General features: G+C 34.7%; 1 protein-coding gene across 1 annotated transcript in view; it reads right to left on the bottom strand.

Annotated features, from left to right (window-relative positions):
- Nucleotides 1–12,536: 12,536 nt before the first annotated feature.
- Nucleotides 12,537–22,906, bottom strand: part of LOC133523578 (BAI1-associated protein 3) — a 159,678-nt gene continuing 149,308 nt past the window's right edge. Inside the window, exons 21-26 of the mRNA XM_061859243.1 lie at nucleotides 21,462–21,624; nucleotides 20,652–20,877; nucleotides 20,245–20,410; nucleotides 19,518–19,677; nucleotides 17,279–17,513; nucleotides 12,537–15,807 (exon numbers count right to left, since the gene is read on the bottom strand). Of these exons, the coding sequence (XP_061715227.1) occupies nucleotides 15,713–15,807; nucleotides 17,279–17,513; nucleotides 19,518–19,677; nucleotides 20,245–20,410; nucleotides 20,652–20,877; nucleotides 21,462–21,624 (1,045 nt within the window). The 3' untranslated portion in view covers nucleotides 12,537–15,712. The remainder of the gene's footprint in view (nucleotides 15,808–17,278; nucleotides 17,514–19,517; nucleotides 19,678–20,244; nucleotides 20,411–20,651; nucleotides 20,878–21,461; nucleotides 21,625–22,906) is intronic.

The raw sequence follows: 22,906 nt of genomic DNA, 5'->3' as shown, positions 1-22,906 counted from the left end.
ACGAAATGGTAACCCGATTTCCCGAACAAAGTTTATAGAAGCGATATGCCCTTTTGAAAAAATACTCCTCATATATAAATAGCGGAACAATCATGCTATCGATCGGCTATGACGTAGCTTCACCGCCGTAGCTTATCTTAGCTTAATAATTTCTTGCACCAATATCACCTACAAAGATTGATATCATGTCGATATCAATCTATATAAAATTTTAATTTGTTATATTTGATCAAATCCCGAGAATTTTTTTTGTTGTTTTTTTTTATTTTATTATAGGACATTATTACACAAATTGACTAACTCCCACAGTAAGCTCAATAAGGCTTGTGTTGAGGGTACTTAGACAACGATATATATAATATATAATTTTTTTATAAATACTTAAATACATAGAAAACACCCATGACTCAGGAACAAATATCCATGTTCATCACACAAATGTTCAAAACACATGACCTTACCAGGATTTGAACCCGGGACCATCAGGGTCACTACCCACTAGGCCAAACCGGTCGTCAAAATATTTATCTGGTATAATCCAAACACAAGTTATGAGGGTTCAAAAAAACGACGAAGCGCTTCGAGAAAAGGTAGGTAGTGCCCTTGCGCTTCGCTTTGCTCAATAACTCCAGTGAACTCTATTATTGATCAAGAATAAAACCGATCGTTATGATTACCAATGGCCTTCGGTCACAAAGAAACCAGGAAAGGTTTGGATTTTGCTTAGGGAATCAATTGAATGATATCTTTTTGTGCTATTTTCGTTTATTTTCTATTTAGAATAACGCGGCCGCATCTCGTAGGGATAGCACTTGAACGTCTCGTTAAGAAGCGGCACACGTGTTCGGCGTTTTTGCGAAATAAAGCTAATAAAATTCGCATCTGGGAGCGATTGTGGATTTACGAAAATTACCTACGAACGTGTGTTGCCCTAAAGGCTATCCTATGGGCTATGGATTGGTAATAGAAACGGTATTTGTAGGCTTTTTTGTGCCTATTGCATAGTATGTTAATATTGTATACTATCATCTAAAAATGATTTTTTGTTACTAAACTCGCTAAAATGTGCAATATGATACGAGTAATATATAAGTAGGTAGGGTTAAACCAAGCGGGGAGCACTCGTATTCGCAGTGAAAGTGTTATTTTAAACGTCAAAATTCCATGACATTTTGACGTATAAATAACACCTGCACTGCGTGTGCTATCAAAATCGTTGCGGAATTATCTTGGTCTAACTCTGTATGTTATTTCTTATTTATCGTGTGAGCGAATTGGTTTATACTGTAAGCTTATATGTGAGAAATACATGGAATTAATCGTGACGTCTCCCTTCAGGGTGCACATAACTAATCTTATCCCTTTAATCGAGCATTTCTTATCTATTTATATATTTTGGGGTTCCCGGAAACGGCTCTAACGATTTCGATGAAATTTCGATCTAGCTAGGTCTTATCTATGGCACAAAGCGCATTTTTGATTTATTATATGTTTTCCGATCAAAGGTCGGTCTCCTAGATATTGTCCATTTTAATACCGTAAGTCACTACCTATTATTTGCCTGTCATCCCGTTCCCTACAAGTGTTTTCCTATGTACCTTTTTCTGATCTTTTTTCAATATGGTATTCATGATGATTTGCAAAATCAGAGGTACATTAGATGAAACAATAACACCTCATACATATCGTGTAAAAGCTTTGTAGGTCAAACAAGGGTGAACCCTTCACTTCATTCGTACAGTTCACACAATGCGACTCGCTAATAACAAATAAACTTCACGAGCATAACACTGTTATATGATGAATTAATAACACAAATAAATAATTCTCTTATACAGATTGACGGGCCCAAATTAAGCAAGGCTTTAACTATGGATACAAGGCGACGATATAATAGATGTATAATAGCTACTAATACTTGTGTTTTGGTGATTTTTTAGTTAGTGATTTACCTACGCAAACTACACAACTCACATTTCAAAAAATAGTTATGAATAGAGTCTGTGCGGAAAGAGATGAGTCCTGGAATGTATGGGGTCCAATACAATACACGTCTCTTCTCTTTTCGAACAGACTCAAAATTAATTGCATAGCTCGTCATTAATCTAATCAATAATAATTAATCTAATTTAATCAATTGTTTATTTTTCTTGTATATTTTTTACTGAGGTGTGCCAATAAAGAGTATTCTATCTACTCGTATCTATCTAATCTAAGTAGACTTAGCCTATCTAAAACATGACAAATAGTATTAAGTTTGAGCACTTAATCATTTCGTACAAACATTATTATATAGAACTCTGTGCTTGACGTTTAAAAACTAAAAATATTATTACGTACACGAATCATTAAATATTTTCTAACAGTAACAAAATTCATATATATTTAACAGGTAAACTAACTGAATCTATACCATAAGTTACGAACTTGATCGTTTTGAATAATACTTTTTATATTTTTGTATTTTACTAAGTTCCCTTTGAGCTTTTCTGTTTTAATTAACTAGTGAAAACTGTTTTGGCTTGTGTTCTATTAATATTAATTCATATTATGTAAAATTGTTAGCTGTTTGATTCCCAATAAAATAAAAAAATAAAATAAATGAATATTTTTTTTGCCTCAAACTCTCCTGATACATTTGGGCTGCAAAGCTTGCCAAAAATTATCTCCATAAAGATACTCGTGAGATGCCAGGAATAGTGGTTTTTGCCGAATACCGAATATTTTCATAAGTCGGTATATGGTCGTCATTCGGAATTCGGCCGAATAGTACGCACCTTCGGCCGAATACCGACTAAGTAGCAAAGTGGTCTAATAGGCCGAATACCGAATAGCTACCGAATGTTCGTTGCATCTCTACTCGTGATCGTAACAAATCATATGAATGAACTAAAATGAACATTACTTAACCTGCTATTCCATTAGGTAGAATAAGCAATTATTATGAGTTATTTTGTTTGTAGTAGCTTATCGACTTCTCGAGTATGAAATTGGAGGAAGTATACTCGTAGTAAATTATTAGTGACTTAGCATAAAACTTCTTTCCGTACCTCAGCTCGTCCTACCTATTTTAAATCAAAAGAAAACGTTTTAATCGGATCAGTTAGGTTTAAAACCACATTATTCAGAAACGAGAAGAAAGATGTCAATATAATGCTAAATTTATATGAGTACCTATTATATGAGCTGTCGCTGTGATCTAAAATGGGTGGATTAAGATTTCGTATACCAAACTATAATTGCGTACTTTTCATGTATGGGCTCCCACTCAAATAAAAGCGGCCAAGTGCGAGTCGGACTCGCGCATGAAGGGTTCCGTACCATTTAAGACGTATTAAAAAAAATCTACTTACTAGATTTTGTTCAACATTTTACCACTTTGGAAGTGTCTCTCGCGCAAACTATTCAGTTTAGAAAAAAATGATATTAGGAACCTAAATATCATTTTTGAAGACCTATCCATAGATACCCCACACGTATGGGTTTGATGAAAAAAATTTTTTTTTTAAATTTTAAGACGTATTAAAAAAAAAACTACTTACTAGATCTCGTTCAAACCAATTTTCGGTGGAAGTTTGCATGACAATGTATATCATATATTTTTTTCAGTTTTTTCATTCTGTTATTTTAGAAGTTCCGGGGGGGTGGGGGGGGGGGACACACATTTTACCACTTTGGAAGTGTCTCTCGCGCAAACTATTCACTTTAGAAAAAAATTATATTAGAAACCTCAATATCATTTTTGAAGACCTATCCATAGATACCCCACACGTATGGGTTTGACGAAAAAAGATTTTTTGAGTTTCAGTTCTAAGTATGGGGAACCCCCAAAATTTATTGTTTTTTTTTCTATTTTTGTGTGAACATCTTAATGCGGTTCATAGAATACATCCACTTACTAAGTTTGAACAGTATAGCTCTTATAGTTTCGGAAAAAAGTGGCTGTGACAGAATCGGACAGACAGACGGACATGACGAATCTATAAGGGTTCCGTTTTTTGCCATTTGGCTACGGAACCCTAAAAAGCAGAGCCCATACATGAAAAGTACGCAATAGAAAAATACTATTAGAGAGCGGGCCGGTGCACGTAATAAATTTAATTTAGATATAATTTTGATGTTTTAGTTGTATATTTGAAAACAAGTCCTCGGACTATATTACCTATATAGCTGGCTATATCATTGAAGTAAATCCGCTTATAAAAATTGTATGATGAAGGTTTCACAATGGAATAAAACTCATATTCGTTGACAGTACCTACGTCCTGCAGTGGGTCAGGTATAGAGCACGTTTTTAGGGTTCCGTAGTCAACTAGGAACCCTTATAGTTTCGCCATGTCCGTCTGTCTGTCTGTATGTCTGTCTGTCCGAGGCTTTGCTCCGTGGTCGTTAGTGCTAGAAAGCTGAAATTTGGCATGGATATATAAATCAATAAAGCCGACAAAGTCGTACAATAAAATATAATTTTTTTTTTTTAGGGTACCTCCCGTAAAGTGGGGGTGAAATTTTTTTTTCGCTTCAACCGTGGAGTGTGGGGTATCGTTGGAAAGGTATTTCAAAACTAATAGGGGTTTTCAAGAAATATTTTTTGATAAAGTAAATACACTCGGAGATAATCGCTCCGAAAGAAAAAAAAATGTGTCCCCCACTCTAACTTTTGAACCATAGGTCCAAAAAATATGACAACAATCGTGGAAGTAGAGCTTAAGAAAGACAATTTATGAAAACTATAGCGGACATGATCAGAGTAGCTGTTTTTGAGTTATCGCAAAAAGTTTTCCCTTCATAGTAAAAAGACTTACTTTAATTAGGTACTGATTATGCAAATTTGCCTATTTGTTTAACTCGGGTGAAAGGTACCGTTTCATCCCTTGGTTAACAATTTACTATACTTTAAGCTCCAGTTTAGCTTATTGTGACGGAAGAGTAACTACGGAACCCTACACTGAGCGTGGCCCGACATGCTCTTGGCCGGTTTAAATTTTACTATTTTTATCATTCGCCACTAAGCTCTTTGTAGCTTGTCTTTGTTCAGGCGAGACTGCATATGTTTTCACGGAGCTTATGCTTTTCCCCACAAGAGCCGTACGCAAACATTTGTACACATGGAGGTGTATTCTGATTTATGGTTATGAAATAGATTTGGATTTCAAATTGTCAATGCCATTCAAGTGTCATTTTTTCAATCAGAAACGTCACTTTTGACACTGAGAGATCACATCCATAACTACCTATAGTGAGATTTTTCTAACATCACATATTTGACACATGACAGCACCCATATAATGTAAATGTGTATGATCCATTCACATAATTAAAAACAAAACCACGCAATTATAATATGTCTTTCGTTACCACTTAAACTACACTCACTTTTTGAATGTAATTATGCTTATAGTTATTTTTTTCGCATCGTATATCTGAAGTATTTAACAATAATAAATCACTGCACAAACGTTTACGTCCTAAGGGTCTTTTTTTTTAAAACCAGCGTTGTGGTCAAATCATGTTTTTCGATTCGAGTAACATATTCGTAAGTTAAAGATAATCAATAAAATCGATATATTTATAACCTACAGAAAATACAAAAATAAGGTATTATAACTAAGAAATCATTAACTTAAACAAATAGTTTTAAAAATCCATTATAATAATAGATCTTTACCGTACGATTTGCAAAAAATATGTCGATTTCTGAGCGGATCAAATTTGACGTCAAAATCATTCGTTTGTCAAATGTCAAATGCGCAGTCTGTCGAAGTTTCTCCCCTTACTGTGCGCATATTCCGTTTCTTTTCGTATTTTTCACCTGGCTTTATTTTTGGATTCTTCTCTTACACATCTGGTTACCTTGGCTCGTATTTTTGGACTTTGACTTTGCTTGTATTTGAATTTAGTTGACTTTGGATCTAAAAATGCCTGATTTTGCTAATACAAAGTAGTCACTAGCAGTATAATTTGCATGTATGACTGCTGTGCAGGTTCCTAATATTGATTTTTTATATAGGTAATCGATTCGATCTCACAAATCGTAACTGTAATCGATACGATTGCTGGATTTGACATATTATGTTGTCTTAGCCACATCACTTCAAACATCAAATGTCATGTGTCAAATATGTGATGTTAGAAAAATCTCACTATAATCTTCAATTTATAACATTTTATTGAAATCAGAATTCGCCCCCTACGCTAAAATAAAACAATATCTGTTCAATAGCCAACAAGAATTTTATTTGAATACGTAAATTGTATATCTACGGCAAAAAACATGGAATCTGAGAAGCATTGTTGTTTAAACTTTTAATAGGATTGCTGAATTCGGACTTTGCGTAAATGAGGCCAGTTGCCTGTATTATTCAGGTCGTTAAGTAATTCCATGGCATATTGTTCTGTAATAAATTGAAAAATAAAGAAATAAGTTGGGGCTAAGGAGAAATTTTTGAGGAAAGCGGGTAGAATATAAATTCCGAATAAAGATGAGTAGGTAACTAATACTGCTAGAGTGTATACAAAGTTGTATTCCTCATATTTTTTTACATAGATATAGGTTAGAGAGGTTTTAGTTTTGTTTTCAGTGCAAGAAAGTAGTCGCACGACCGAGTTTAGATGGTAAAGTAATGAAAAAAAAAAAAATTGAAGTCACTTATTTTAATGCTTTTTATGCTAGACGTGGAAAATTTACCCTTTGAATAATAATGGTTTATAAATAGACATTTTTTAAAAAGTTACTTACAGTTTTCCAAATATAAATAAATCGGGGTAGGAATGGTGTTATTTAAAACGGACTATTGAATTTAAACCTATGTATTTGCGCCATCTACAAACAATAACGAGAACTAACGACTTTATATAAAGATTGATACTTAGCGTTTATTAATTCACTATGCCTCAATTCAATAAGGTAAATGTACGGTTCACCGAACACTTAAGACCTGGATGTACGTTTCTTTTTTTTTAAAGGTTTGGTATGTTTATACGAGTATGATCAATACTTTAAAACTTTCTTTGATTTGTACCGAAACCTTTGTTGTTTCATTTACCGAACTAAGAAACCTGATTCGCACATACTACCGAATCGGGAGGCCGCATTACCGAACTAAAAAATAAATATATTAAAATATGGTATTGAGAGGTGCTCAAACTTTTGGTAGCTCACTGTTGAAGTACTACAAACTGATGAAGTTCAACTTAAGAATGAGACGCAATTTCTTAACGATTTTCTTAAGGTAGCCCATACAAAGCAGCAGTCAGCGGCAGCCGGCCGACTCTTGCAATTGTTCTTTTAACTTTTCTTTCAACTTTTAGTAAGCAGTCGATAACTTACAGCTCATATAAATAGACGAAATTTTCGTCCGTTCGGTGAAGCGTACATTTACTTTATAAGTTTTTATTTAACTTGCCCTGTTAGTATGTATGTGTGTTAGTGTGGGTCAAATCATGGAACCTTAATTTGACCCATATCCCAATTTACGATTGTTCCTAAAATTTGCATACATAAATGTAAAATCGGGTGACAATGCAACATTATGGTACTTACCGTTAACTGATCTGATGATGGTTTCAGGAGGAGGTCGTAGGAAGTTTGTGATGAAACAACGCGACCTAATTGTCTTTGGGGTTTTCAGAATTGTCCCGATAATTATTAGTTACCTGTGGGAAGAAAAATACAGTCAGTGATAAAAGCTTGTACCAAAAATTTAATTGTTGTCGATAACAGTTTTCCGATTTTATTTTCTTCACGGTTAGGTATTGCCCAGCGAATCGAAATTATATATCATCTGATGGGACGCACTTCCATGCATTCGACATGAAATTTCGTATTGCAATTACCCTTTATAAGTAAAAATGATAGCTCTGTTTTACTCGCCTATTAACGATTCGAAAAGGATAACATCAGCTAGGCATCAATCGCAAATATACTCGTCGCTCGGTAATATAGGCACTTGTGGTTGTTAAGAAACCCGAAATGAGGGTTGCTGATTAGAATTCAGTGCGAGTCCACTCCGCCTGCCTTGCCCCTTTTTGCTCATTTTGAGAACTTATTAACACATTTTGGTAGTTCTTTTATCGTATGTTTGCAATTAAGCGGCGCTAATTAAACTAATATTTATTTATTATATAAAATAAACATTCATTAATTGATATTTACTTATGTAATAGTAAAAAAAACTAAACCCTTTAGATTTAATTACTTAAATGTTTATTCCTTTGTTAGATTTTTTTTACTAGAGAATTGGGGGTAAGGATCGTATACCGGTTTTTCTCCTAACAATCGGTATTATTAGAGTCAACTTATCTTAAGTTGGCAGCGATTTTGTTAGCCCAGACGATGCACGGGTTTTTTTTAAACGTCAATCTTCTATGAAATTATGATGTTTACTTGCCACTTGCACCGTGTGGGCTATCAAAATCGCTGCCAACTTATCTTGGTCTGACTCTACGTTATTTTTTCGTTCTTTGGTTTATTATTTTATTTTTAATGGGAGTATCGAATAATACGAAGTTGTTACCTAAATTCACGATTCAGTCATACGTAAAGAGCATAAAATAATTCAAAATACTGTTTTTTTTTTAAATACCAGTTCCAAGCCCTGATTCAGAAGGGAGTATTCTTTACTTGAAGTAATCGTGTTCCGTTTCATAATTTTACAACTCCCAATCTCCAATGGCTCATTAAAAGTCAGAAAATAAGAAGTAAAACAACAGCCTAAAGGTATGAGCAAGAAATAGAATAAAAATTTAAAGGTAACTTTTTGTTAAAAGCTTACTCTAGGGCCCCGTGTCGTCACACCCAAAGGTAACGTTCAAAGTAATAAAATCGCCGATCTTATTAAATATGAACTAAGAGTTTAGGCAAAAGTGCCAATTGCGATCGTGGTAATGGAATCTATCTCGAAATGATTTGTAAGTACGTAAGGAAGTAAGTAAGGTACATCCAATCGGACCAATATGCAGTTTGTCCAAATCGTATTTCGTCCATTCATCTACTACGCAGTTCGTCCATAATATGATGCGTCCATTTTACAATTCATCAATACGTATTTCGTCCATTTCGCGATGTGACACTCCGCATTTCGTCCACATCGCGATTCGGTAATAATGGAATTCGTCAATTTCGCAATTCATCATTACGGAGTTCCTCCATTTCGTGAAAAGTATGTGTAGAAACGTACTCAAAAATGACAAATTTATACGAAAATTCTGGCGTTAATTTTGTACTTCCATACTTTGTTTTATAAAAGTCGGCGTAGAGTTCACTGTTCTAATGCTTCTAACCATTATCGTCAAGATACTTGTATTTTTATAGTAATAGCTCCGTTGCCCTTCAGGGGCACTTGTCCCTAGTGACCTAATAATTCCGATAAAATATCATTGTGCCTTATTTTGTTTGTCCACGTGTAAACGACTCAAAATCTGGTTCTTAAATGTATGTCCATAATTTTTGTATGTCAATGCCAAAAACCTCCATCTTGAATCGCGTCGCTCAAAATGAAGGAAAGTTTTGCGTCAACACTTGAAGCAGTGTAGTTTAAACAAGTAAACGTGTACACAAGTTGAGCGTTTGATAAATAGATACATCACATTCGAGTTTATGTGTTGTATTTTTAGAAGTTCAGATTGAATAATTAAAATGATGAAAATGAGTAATACATTTTGCATAAAGCATATTACCTACATTCTATTTTTATCTATGTACGAGTATGTATCTCGTCCATTACAAAAGTTTGTTTTAGCCTGGTCGGTGTAGGATGATGTTCATTATGCACACTCTGCATATAAGTGACTACCTATATCAATGTAGAATAACTGCAACACAATTACGAAACACTAGCATTAAGTAAGTATACATGTAGGATTTAGCTGCATTCCCTACCAAGCAGGGTTACGGTTATCAAATTAAGAACGGAGAGACAATACTTTCATTGTTGATTATTATTTCAATGTCATTCAAACCCACTTATATAATATATTCTTCAAATGTTACTCAATTATCCTTCAAAAAATGTTGTAGAGAAATATGATCACTTATCCAAATATCGACGAGCCGCTAACTTTATCAAAAATTTTATTGTCAACTTTGCGTTCTTCGATTACACAAAGTTGTTAAGGATTTCTAGGTCAGACTATACTCGCCCAAGAAAGCCAGGGTACAGTCACGAACATAATCCTCTATGACGATCACAGCCTAACAATCTAATTTGTCTGCCTTTTGCCTTACGCTGTGCCTACGGAGGTAATGTCTTTACGTAGATAAAAGGTAGCGTAAATAACGCAAAGTTGGGCAGAAGAAGCTACATGTTTTGATCTTTCTTGACGTACATTCTGGAGGCATATTGTTCAAATTGTAAGTCTGTGGTGTGTGTCGAAGCGAGAGGGGATGTACACTTGTACAGAGATAGCTGCCATGTTGGCGCCATATTCCTAAGGTATAGGGTGTTTTTTTTAACCCTTATATTTTGCGAGGTGACCATACTCATATACAAATCTAACTTTTGTTCTGGAATTAAATCAAAAATAACATATATCATAATAGAATAAAAAAATAATAAACATGAAAATGTAATGAGCAAAGTGATGATAACCGCAATGCAATGTCCATTTCCACTCTAATGGATTTATTTTCAAGAGCAATCAGGTGTATTAAACCATAATTGCTTTGACATAATGACACTAAAATTATAATGCGTTTAAATATATTGTTGACGACCGCTCTGGCTTAGTGGGTAGTGACCCTGCCTATGAAGCCGATGGTCCTAGGTTCGAACCCCGGTGAGGGCATTTATTCGTGTGATGAGCACGGATATTTGTTCCCGAGTCATGGGTGTTTTCTATGTATTTAAGTATTTATATATGTATTATACTTATCGTTGTCTGAGTAGGTACTCACAAAACAAGCCTTCTTGAGCTTACTGCGGGGCTTAGTCAATTTGTGTAAGTGTCCAATATTTATTTATTTATTTATATATTTTTCTACACGTCGATTGTAATGGTTGAATTAAGATTTCGTATACGGTTTTTACAAGTTTTTTTATAATAGTATTATTTGCAATAGTAATATAATCAAGATTTTTAATCTCGTAACTTATTTAGGAAACTCAGCAAGTTTCGTTGCCTAAACACGGTACTCGACTGAAAAGCTCACCATTAGGTATATTCTGGGTATATCACAATTGTATAAAATAATATACTATTATAAAAAACTTGTAAAAACCATATTTTTTTCAAATACACTCAAGGTCAATCCAAAGGGATCTCTATTTATTTATATATATCATTATAAAGTGACCATTTTAGTAACTCTTTTTTTTTCGTTCATTTTATGTCCTTTACTACTACTACTACTTGTACTTTTAGACTCAGTGTTACATTTTAAAATCACATAACTAGGTACTTATTACTAAATCTGAAAAGTCGTAATTTCTCTCGTATGTAGCTCGCGAAAGGCCGAAGAAAAACATATTGCAGTTGCAAACACATTTGAGCTGACCCCCGACGGGACATCCTGACCTAATTAAGCGATGATCCACATAATACATACAGGGTAAACAATATGAGGCAAACACTTTATAAATATGGGACATGTTGCTCTGAGGAAAGTTGGAGGGGTTTGTAGCTATTGTTTGTTGGTACAAGGATTATTCATCTCTCTTTTAGCAGGTAAGATGTTTCTCAAACAATTATATTAATTTATATCTTGTATATTTTTGTTTTGTTTATTCCGTAATGATTCCTCTTGCTTGTTTTTGTAACATATTAATATGTATCTTTATGTGTTATCTGTCGTGGCATCACCAAATGGGCCCTACGGAAGACTAGGGCTGTCTTTATACCTAGCATTAGCATTATTGAGTTGGGTCTGGCTCTTTTCCTGCTTTTGTTATCTGTACATTTTCGTACATATTTTGTGATCTTCACGATATTTTATTATTTTATTAAGTAGGTATTTTACATTTCCATCGACAACGGGATCAGTGAATTGACTTATCTTTTTTTGAGTTCATTTTTAGCATTGTAATATTTTTATACTTTTCCTTGTTTTCAAGTATTACCAGCATATAGTTATACTGATCGTGTTTTTTCATTCAAAACGCTCATTAATCAGTGAGCTTGATGATATAAGCAGCCCGATTATAACTTTAAGATACGTCAAATATCAGGTCTAGATACGATGTTGGATCGGATAGGGTATTAGTTATGTCGATATTTTAGGTGCTGGCTGTCCATGGTTACTTCAAACAGAGAACTTGTTGTACATTGTACGGTCACGTCTGAAAATATCGATACAAAGTGCCAAAAATATACCCTCATATATGGGCCATACGGTCGTGTATACATATTTTTGACACTTCGATCGTGTCGATGTTTTCACACGTGACTGTACCTCGATCATAATTCAAACAGCCTGCAGAATGCTTTTTAAATAACCCGTGCTTGAAATGTTCTTCGGTTTAGCGTCTATTATACTTATATATAGTATTATTATAAGTAGTCATATTTCTTCTAAAGAGTAAAATAAATAAATCAAAACAACGTTCATCCATAGAGTTTATTTAAAGCCAGGAACACAAGTGTTTATAATAGTTTACAGTAGGTACATACATCACGGCAAATTATATCACAAACGGGTTAACAATTTCCCTGACATTTTTCAGGAAGTGTAACACATGTTTCTTGGATTACAAAATACATTCGTCTGCAGGTTATTGGTTTAATTTGTAGTATGAATAGGAAAAGTTGTGCATACGAGGTTTTAGCGTTCATTAAAATATATGGGAAGAACAAAAAATCAATAATATAGCTTAGTAATAAATGATTCTTAAAATGCGCCTTTCCACAGCACCCATCAGTCATATCGGAACTTTTGTATTTGTGTGGGTTGCATCTATAAGACTGAAACGAATTAAAAAAAAACGGGTTACACTCCGGGAGTGCCGGCAGAAGTGAAAACTTGAAAATTAACGTTGTGCATTTTTGATATATTGGAGAAATTGAATAGCAGTTTTATAAAAAGAGATAATTGTCTAATAAACCTACGTAAATAAATTTGAGTGTGGAAGATATTTTGAAATGCGAATTTTAGTGTTAATATACATATACGGATTAATTCATGAGACATGAGCAGGACTACAGCCTATACAATCAGTAAATGTTAAAGAATCGTTCACCGTCATATTAAGTAAAACAATCACGCTTCTTTTCTGTTATTTAACTTTTTGGTAAGGAAAAATTTGAGTATCTACAATCATGGACACCCAACAACACAAAGATACAATACAACACAATTAACAAAGATTAAACCTCTTTAACCGTTATGTCAGCACTATGATTATGAAGAAAATAAAATGTCACATTTGAAAGAGATAGATTTTTCAAAAGTAACCAGTCTTCGCTGACATTCAATTTGCACGTCACCATGATGTCATGTATCCGTCTTACGAATTTTCAATCTGTCGGTCACGTGACCCCTAACGCGAGTTTAACATTTCTTTCCCGTCACAAAAAGTGCACAGCGCCGGTAAAGAAGTTTTCACTTCAAAAAAGATTTATCTCCAAATGGCGGAGATAAATAGTTTTATTAAAGACTTATTTATATTTTAGCCAACTAAAATTCGGTTTTGTGTACACGACGGGCATCTATGTATAGTCTCCATCAGATCTACCGGAGCGGTCAAGGTCTTGGTCTTGGTCGGGTATTGTCAATACGCTAGAGTGCGTGTTCAGTTATTTTTGGGTACCTCGGCCGCTCCAATATATCTGATGGCGACTGTACGTTATATTCATCGTGCACGTATATAATGTTAATTTGTCATTGATAAAGTATTTTAAAAGTTTCCTTTGATAAAGCAAGTCTTGTTATCGTAATTGAGAGTATAATATCTGAACAACAAAAAAATCCTGAACGTGTGTTCCTGTTGGCACAACTTTTCCCCGATCAGAGTATCTATCGTATTCGAGTAACGAGCCTATTATTACTTTCGACCTTCGCTAATAGCCTGACCCTTTAAACATTTGGCAAGGAGCTACACAAAAAACCTTACTCATGTACATACAAGCTTAGCTCACTGTGACGTGAAAATTTGATCCAAAATATGTTTGCTTCATGTAAAAGAATGTTCCTTCAAAAAGCCTATTTTTAAATAATTGACTCATGGAATGGTCTTGATTTTATTCAAAAGTTGTAAAATTTTGATTTAATAATACATTTTCTGTTTCTTACAAAGATAAAAATGTGTGATTAAAAGCTCAGTGATATGGTTTTTGGTTGTTTGGATATGTCGAATTTCTAATTCCTTGTTAGGTATCGTATTGGCAAGATCCAACCATGAAAAAGGCGTTGATAATTTAATAATTAAATCATCGTAAAATGTATGTCTTTCTTGGTTATTTCAAATTCAACGTATCTTGAAGTAAGAAAATATTGGATAATATACCTACCTTTTTTATTATAATTAGGTAGGTTTGACAGCTAAGCACATGTATTAGGTGACACATTATCTACACACTGAGTAGTCTGACACGATATAGATCCTTGTTAATGTGACGTAAAACTATCCCTTTGTTTAATAGTATAGGTATAATCAATATGAATTATTCTCTATGTTATAGTACACATCAATACACTTTCTTCTATAATAACAATAGGTATACTTGTATACATACGCAATAAACAATTTTCACATATAGTTATAAAATTTTGAATATCTTCATACAATAATTACACTAACGATGAAAATCAGTCGTCAAGACAATGTAAATAATCATTTTTATAGATTACAATGACGGATACATATTTTACGTGTGATACAAAGCTCTTTTTGCGTGGATCATGTGGAGGTATTTACTATTATTTAAGTAAGCCGAGTTTGTTCAAAATCTTTTCATACAAATTTGAAGAGTGGTTCACTTAAGAGTAAAAGTGCATAATAAAATAGATATTTTGTGACCAAATATGGAAGGAAGCCATAATTATGCATATCAAGCTCAGTGCAGGTTGTGTATAATAACGTGAAGTGCCTGTAGTGTTCAATGTAGATGTACATAATATAAAGCGGGTATATATAAAGAACCGATAGTGAAATGTCTAACGACGAATCTTAAAGTACTTGGTCAGGAATTCTAATAGAGACTACGACTAGGGACATAAGCTCCGAGGGTGCATACTAATTATAGGTACACGTACACAATAAAATTCTCTCGTGAGTGAAGAATTACACAGTCTTTGTAGTATATAATACATTAATACTGATGCGCTCGACATCTCTGTATAAGTAGGAATGGAATAACAAAGAGATAACGAAAAATACAATTTGGCAAATATCTGGGGCAATCGTTACAACGCATACTTGGAAGTAAAGCGCAAACTACCATTTTTATTTGGGTTTTAAAACAACCACGATTACATAAGTATATTATTAAAGTAATAGCAACATTTGTCATAATTAGTTAACTTTTAAATATCAGCTGCAACCAAAAAAAAGTCTAAATCAGTTAACTAGACGTATTAAAATACAACCCACCATTTGTTTCCCCTAATCTATAAATATTTATATAAATAAATAAATATGATCTCATAAGTATTGAAAATTTGTAAAATATTCTTAATATATTGTCGACATTATAATGGACGTTGTGCGTCAATAGAAATTTCAATAAAATTAACGTCATTTAGTAAATAACAAAATAATATTGACATTGTTTTCATATTATTTTACTGCTCTGCAAATCGTAATTTTTGTTTTTTGACGAAGTCTATAGCAACTTTGTCCGTGGTACGCGATTCCAAAATTTGCAATATAGGGTGATCTGTAAAAAAACAATTGTAATACACATATTAATAAACTTTAACTAAAAGAAAAAATAAGGCGATATCTACACAATTTTAACTAGAATATTTTTGTAACTATTTAGACAGACACTTAGTAAATTATTAAAATGCCGCTCTAGTTTTTATGAAAAAACTAGGGTTCTTGTCGACTTTCCAGAAGCTACAGTAACTTCCGAGTAAAATTTCAGGCTCGTGGTAAAATATTCCTAAGTTTGTAAATGTTCATTTGGAATATTTACATCTCACGGCGTTTCAGAATCGCGCTGAATATTTTTGAAAGCATGTTAACTTATACATTTAACTACATTTTAAACAAATGTTCATACAAACTAAATGTTCAAAGTTAATACTACTAATTCTTTTTTTTTTTTAATAGGCACTTTGAATCGGAGTTCCAAAAAAAAAACTTCAGCATCCTCCCACTATAATGATAGAAAACGATACCATACATCGCTCCACTAGCGAAAAATATTACTAGGCCTGATACTGGATGAGAAACTAAGCTGGAAAAGTCATATAGATAAAATTAGATCCAAACTATCTTCTCTGACAGGAGCATTAAGACATTGTGCGGGCTGTATACCTTATAAAGCTCGGCTACTCATATATAACTCTTTAGCAAAGTCTCATTTACAATACCAAATTGAAGTGTGGGGATGCGCAGCTAAGACAAATCTTCAATTTCTGCAGAGATCACAAAATAAACTAGTAAAAACTCTATTTCAATATCCTTAGCTCACGAAATCAAACTCACTTTATACTAAAACAAAACTATTTAATCTAAAACAATTATACACATACTGTATTTGCATACTCATCGATAAGTTACTTACACAGAATATACACTCTCAGTTAATATTAACAAAACGAAAATTTAGACATACTTAATTTAAGAAATACTAATAAAATAAAATTATTTAGACATAGAACTAATTATGAAAAAAAAAAACATTTTATCTGAAGGTGCACAAATGTATAACAACCTACCAAAAAATGTTAAAGAAACTCATTCAGAGACAATGTTTAAAACTAAGCTGAAAGAATATATATATATAATAATATTTACTAAGATGTGTTGGAATATGTTACATAATGTTAATTTATTGTAATCTCATGTAAGCGAACTGTTCTGTTCTTATGAGAATAAATGTGTTTAAACCGAAACCAAAATATTACAAGTAAAATTTTACCCAATTCTCGGTTTCCGATTGAGCTGAAATTTAACACATCCACATAAGTTCGACGTTAATGTAGTATTATGGTAACATAAATTTCATCTGATGATGGAAACCCATCAACTCAACTTACGCGCTCGTTAGAATCGTCTCGAAAGAAAAGCACAATTGGCAATAAATGGTTGTTCTAAAAGTGATATTTTGGTAACTGTCAATATTAATAATATTTTAGTGATTGTTAATATTACTAAAATTCAAAGTAGAAAATACTTACTTCTATCATGTAATTGCATAAGAGGCAGCTCAATGGGACGCAGTGGGTCAGGCGGTGCATTGCTGTTGACGCCAGGAATCCGCGAGAGGGACACGTAGGCTTCGCCGGCAAAGTCGTCAGCGGTCAGCACGTCCCGATCCCACACGGACAAAGCCAAAGCCGCCTTAGGCGACCGACACGACTCCAGCGACACCGCGAACTCGAAACACTCGTCCCATATTGGATTCAGGGTTTTCTGCGGAATTCGTTTGTGTATTTTAAGTCGCTTGATGTGATGAGCTTAACAAACATAAATTATCTACAGCCCTACGCTGCTGCAGCTTTACTGTGAAAACTGTAGTTATCAAAATTGCGACGCGCCGTATACGCTACGTTATGCCATTATATGGTTGATTCTTTATAACAAACTGCTACTTAGTCAGGTTTTGACTGATAAAAAAGCTAAGTATAGGTAGGTACTGATCCCTTATTATTCATATACATGGGTTGAAAGCTGGTGAAATGATTTAACGTAATTTGCTGTTTCAGTTTTCCGTAATTCTATGTAATCTTCGGAAAAATGTTATAAAAACACATGCACAAAATACGCGACCTGTTCAATATGATTTTGTTCCCTATTTATTTATTTTTCTTTTTTTTATGATAATATCTTACATAAAACAAAAGCTGGTTCTTTTATCTTCCTTATATATATATATAACTCATGTGTATTAGTATTACCAAAATTGTAACTGGGTGAATCAACTTTTTTTGTTTTGTTATCCTGTCGCGTTGTCCAAGGGACAACAGTGGCACAGTTTGTTTGAAGAGACGTTGTATGCCGTTCTATTAACATGCTTAGTAGGGGGCCCATTATGGACATTGGTTATAACGACCACAAAAACGCAAGTTTAATACATTTAAGTACCATAAAATCAGTATTTCAATGAACTTTTGTCCCCTGGACAACTAATCGTAACCATGGCAACGAGTGACGCTAAAAAGTTGATTCTCCCAACTGTACGTGTTTTACCAAACCTACTAGTTAGATAGCAGTAAAAAATTAGCGTGTCTCTGAAAAGTACCCTAAGTTTTAAGGGTATTAGCTGAAGTACCGGCTTGAAGAACTAAATGCTTGTGAAAAAATAACGTTATAATAAAGTAGGTTCATACAAATAAACAAATGTACCTATTTATTAAAAGAACTAATTTAAAACTAAAACAAATAAATCGAACTTATGCTAACACAAAACAACTTAAAACTAAAAACTAAATATAAAAGATCTCCCCCAAATCACTTCCTTCCGGCATGGTCGCAAGAACGCTGGCGGCGTTACCCCTCTGCACCGCCAGACTTAGCCTCTGGGCAAAGAAAGCGCCAGCCCTATGATCGCCCGAGATGCCTATCAGCCGAACTGACACTTCTCTGACATAATTTTTGGTGTCGGACGACCACGGGCTTAGCGTTTCCATTGCAAGCGCCGCAAACTCATACTCATTCGACAAGAACGCGTATTTGCGGCGCTTGGCGGTCTGGGCCTGGTCCACAGCAGTCCCAGGCTTCCGAGCCGACCCTTCCACGTAAGCGAGAAAAGTACAACCAGAGAAGCGTAATGTACCTATTGTATTAATGTGAAACTGATTTTTACTTCCTTTTGTAAAGTATAATATTTCACAATCCAGCCGCGTATTCGCGACTAGCGAAAATCCCAAAGTAAACAAGTAGTAAATCAAGACGCGATCTAAATTTTAAAGTAATTATATTAAGTATTGATCAGTATGTAACTAGCTTCCAAATCATGGCATACTTTTTTATTAAAAGCTTTGGATTAAATTTTATCAGTCAAAACCTTTGTGACAAAACTTATGACCTAACTAAGTATGATGCGAACTTAGACTAAAAGGAAATAAAACTATACATTGACGTTTATTTGTTAATCGTTCGAGACCAGCCAATGCCTAAATAATCGTTACGACTTATATAATCTATAATGAAAGTAACTTCGGTAAGCAACAGAACCTGTTATATAATTTACGGTATCGGAAATTGTGCTCTATTTCTGTGTTAGCCAAGGAAGCTTTATAGCTTCTAACTGGATTGATACAAAGTTTAGATTGCTATCTGAAGTTACTAATCCATAAGCCACCTCTAGGTTTCATTTATTTAAGTATTTCAAGTAACATTTTAGATCCGTAGCAATACAATTTGAAAAATGGATTTGAAGTGACTGTGAACTTGAGGAAGGAAAGAATGACTAACCTTTTGAACATTAGTAGTTTGTTCGTGAGCTTTCGGGAAAAGTCGTTTAGGCACTAGTTCTAGAACGACGAATGGGTCGCTCAAGCCGTTGGGGTCCAGTGGTATGACATCGCGAGCTGATAGCACTTCCACCGACAACGAGTCGTGATTGAAGTATACCCTATAAAAACCTTTTGCATTAATTATACAGGTACAGTCGACATCAGTTATATCGGAGCGGCCGAGGTGCTCCGTTTAGATATTTGTGAGCACCTTGGCCACTCCGATATATCTGATGGCGACTGTATTTAACTTTATAACATGGCAGTAGCATCGGACCTAGATCTAGATGCGTTTCAGTGGGCAGGGTTTTGCCCAGCAAGGGATCAAAATAAGGTTTTAATTACTGCTTATTAATAATCTTTTATTTACCTTCACCTATCATGTTGTCTGTAGGTCTATAATTAAATCTTGCAAGCTAAATTAGACCCACTTCCCCTTATTCGATAAAACTGAAGTATTATGGTACCCTTGAGCTGATTTTAATGATGAAGACCGAAGGTGGAGGAACTCTGTGATAAAACAACGTAACCTCATTGTGTTTGGGTTTGTTAGTATTGTCTCAATTTGTATTAGTTGTCTGTTGAGAGAAAAGTACAACCAGAGATAAAAGCTGGTATTAAAAATGTTTTTTTTTTGACAAGGATAACTTTAAAGAAATATTAGTATAGTCCAAATAGTGGCATACCTGACTAATATTGATCCGTAAGGCGATGGCAGTGGTGTCCGAATCTGTTCTGCAAGTCTATCTGCAAGCCAGAGCTCAAGCAACTCATCAGTCGGAGCTTGATGGTACTGCATTCTTTGTTCTACCCGTCCCCAATCTGCGTTGTGAACTTCCGACATCGGTAAACCTATGAAAAATCAAGCAATCGTGGAACGGTCAAAATGGTCAACGATTTAAAGTACCTATTGATTGTTATCCATACATGTAAGTACGAGCTTTGTGTTCAAAGAAATAAGAGCACTAAAGCTGTGATATTTTACTGAACTTTTGGAATAAAATAAGAGAGTAATTAATTGAAAATTACGACAAGTTAATTAAGATTACGACAAAATACAACACTATTAATGCCAAATCTTTTAATAATTTACCTTTTCCTTCAGCGTGGAAAAACTCTGCAAGTAAGTCTAACGCCTCCCGCAGTCTAGAATGGTAAACCCTTGGCCTTTCGGCGCCACCAGCATCAGCCTGAGATGACACCTCTTTCAGCACGGCGCTCCAGCAGCCAGCCAAAGCTCGGATGAATGCGCGCGGTAACAGCCACGTGTTCAGTGATGAGAGATGCTGATCCAGGAACTCCAAGAGTGGGGTTATGGCCTGTTAATATAAAATTCTACTCGTAAATGTTGTTCTCGGTTAAGCCAAGGGAAGGGAATTGGGAATTGCAGCAACACACTGTTGAATAAGGCAGTGGCTATAGGTACAACGGTACGATTGTCAGTAAGATGCCCGTCATCGCCTGTGATGAAATGCGAAGATGAGCAATAGAAAAACTGATTGCCATGTGAAAAGCTATATACTTTTAAGTAATTAACATCTGTGAGACACAGACATAAAAAGGGTCTCCATAACGATCTGCCAAATCTGCTAAATTGCTGCTGAGCCGGTAAACTCTTTTGAATACTACGTTGGTGGTTAATGTGGACCTTTAGCAAATGACGTGTTATGTTAATGTGCAACCCAGCATTTGACAATAATAGCGAAAACGCGTAGATCCTCGCCACCTCTCCCGCCGCTGTCGCTCGCGCCGAGCAAATATTCGCGGATAGAGAACTACAGCCCGCAATCTGCGTCTGTTCCACTGTGCGTGCTCTCGTTGAAGCTATTCGTTAAGGAGGAAATATGTTGAGTAATCTTTGACTTAAAATACGTGAATGTAACAAAGTTAAAGGTCAATATACCTGCGGGGTAGGCAGAGTATCCGGTGACCATGCGAGGTGGAAGACCGCCTTGCGAAGAGGCGGGCGAGCGCGCGTAGCGAGTGGCGCCGCTGCGCGTGCCGCGCGGGCGTCCAACGTGCCAAGCGCCCCGCGCACTAGCTGACGCGCGGTTTCGTCGTTCGCCCTGACAGGCGCATATGTAATTATGATTTATGTTTAAATGTTGAGCTCATGTGTATTTAAGTTAATAGGTCCAGACCAGATAACCAAGGTAACTCTGACTCGACATTGACGAGACGAAGTGTGGGAGTGCCATAAACGTCATATTTTCATTGGATATTTCTGATTTTGTTATTGCAAAGTTTGTAGAGAGTTAACTTGTCAAATTCTAGGAGTTTTAATTATATGAGCTCAAAATGTATCTATGTACTAATACCATATGTCATAATACTTATATGTAACTGCTGAAATGGAATATTCCATTATTTCACTGCGCTATATGATTTTTCAACCCACTTAGAGGCAGATTTTTTCTAACTACCGCTTCTATTGTTATTACACTGACAGCAGTTACTTTTTTTATTCAAGCGTAATTAGTAGGTAGGTTAGATTTTTTTTTTTTAGAAAGTATGTAGCCTATTCAATTAAAGTAAGTTATACAGGCCAATTCTAGTTTTAGTTATTAGTTCTGTTTTCAATATACTGATCTATCAGTGTCAAAAGTGATATTTCTTCAACCAAAAATGTTACTTTGACACTGACAAATGGAAATAGACCTAATAACTAAAACTAGAACTAAGTTGATCTAATCCATGGTTGACTAGACTTCACATAAATATCGATTAATCTGGGCAGCCATGGACAGGACTAACTTTTTAATAAGGCAATCTATTACAGTTAGATTATGTATAAAATTAGCTTTCATTTGATAAAATATACGATTTCATAAAAAATAAAAGTACCTAAGGTCAAAAAAAATCTGTCCGTACGCAATTTTACTAGGCAACCTGCTTGCAATGTGTCAATGTAAATATTATCTATCATTTTATTTCTAATCACAAATACATAACGGATGAGGGTAGATACTCCTTTATAACGTATCTCCTACTATATAATACCATTCACTTAATAATTCCAGTAAAAGCGCTCCACGATTTGTAATATAACACCAATTAAATTCGGCCAGAAAGTTTATTTATAATTCATGTTTCTGTAATTGAGCGCTCGACGCGCTCGTTACGTCAGTTTCAGGAAGGTAAATGATTTAAGTGAAATATAAAACATTACCTTCTCAATTAATCAGCAGAAATTTATTTTTAGAGTTTGATCTTTCTTTGATAAACCATTCTAGAGTTTTTAATGTAATTATGCCTCGTGCAGAACAGTGAAGTGAGTGGCATGTGTACAGCCACCTGCAATAAAATGTTACTCTTCGAAGGGCGCAAAAATATGTGACACGCTCTTAT

The sequence above is a fragment of the Cydia pomonella genome, chromosome 12 (genome assembly GCF_033807575.1).
Source record: "Cydia pomonella isolate Wapato2018A chromosome 12, ilCydPomo1, whole genome shotgun sequence".
Classification (NCBI taxonomy): Eukaryota; Metazoa; Arthropoda; class Insecta; order Lepidoptera; family Tortricidae; genus Cydia; species Cydia pomonella.
Note: the sequence above shows the minus strand (reverse complement) of the source record. Positions and strands in the feature narration are given on the sequence as shown.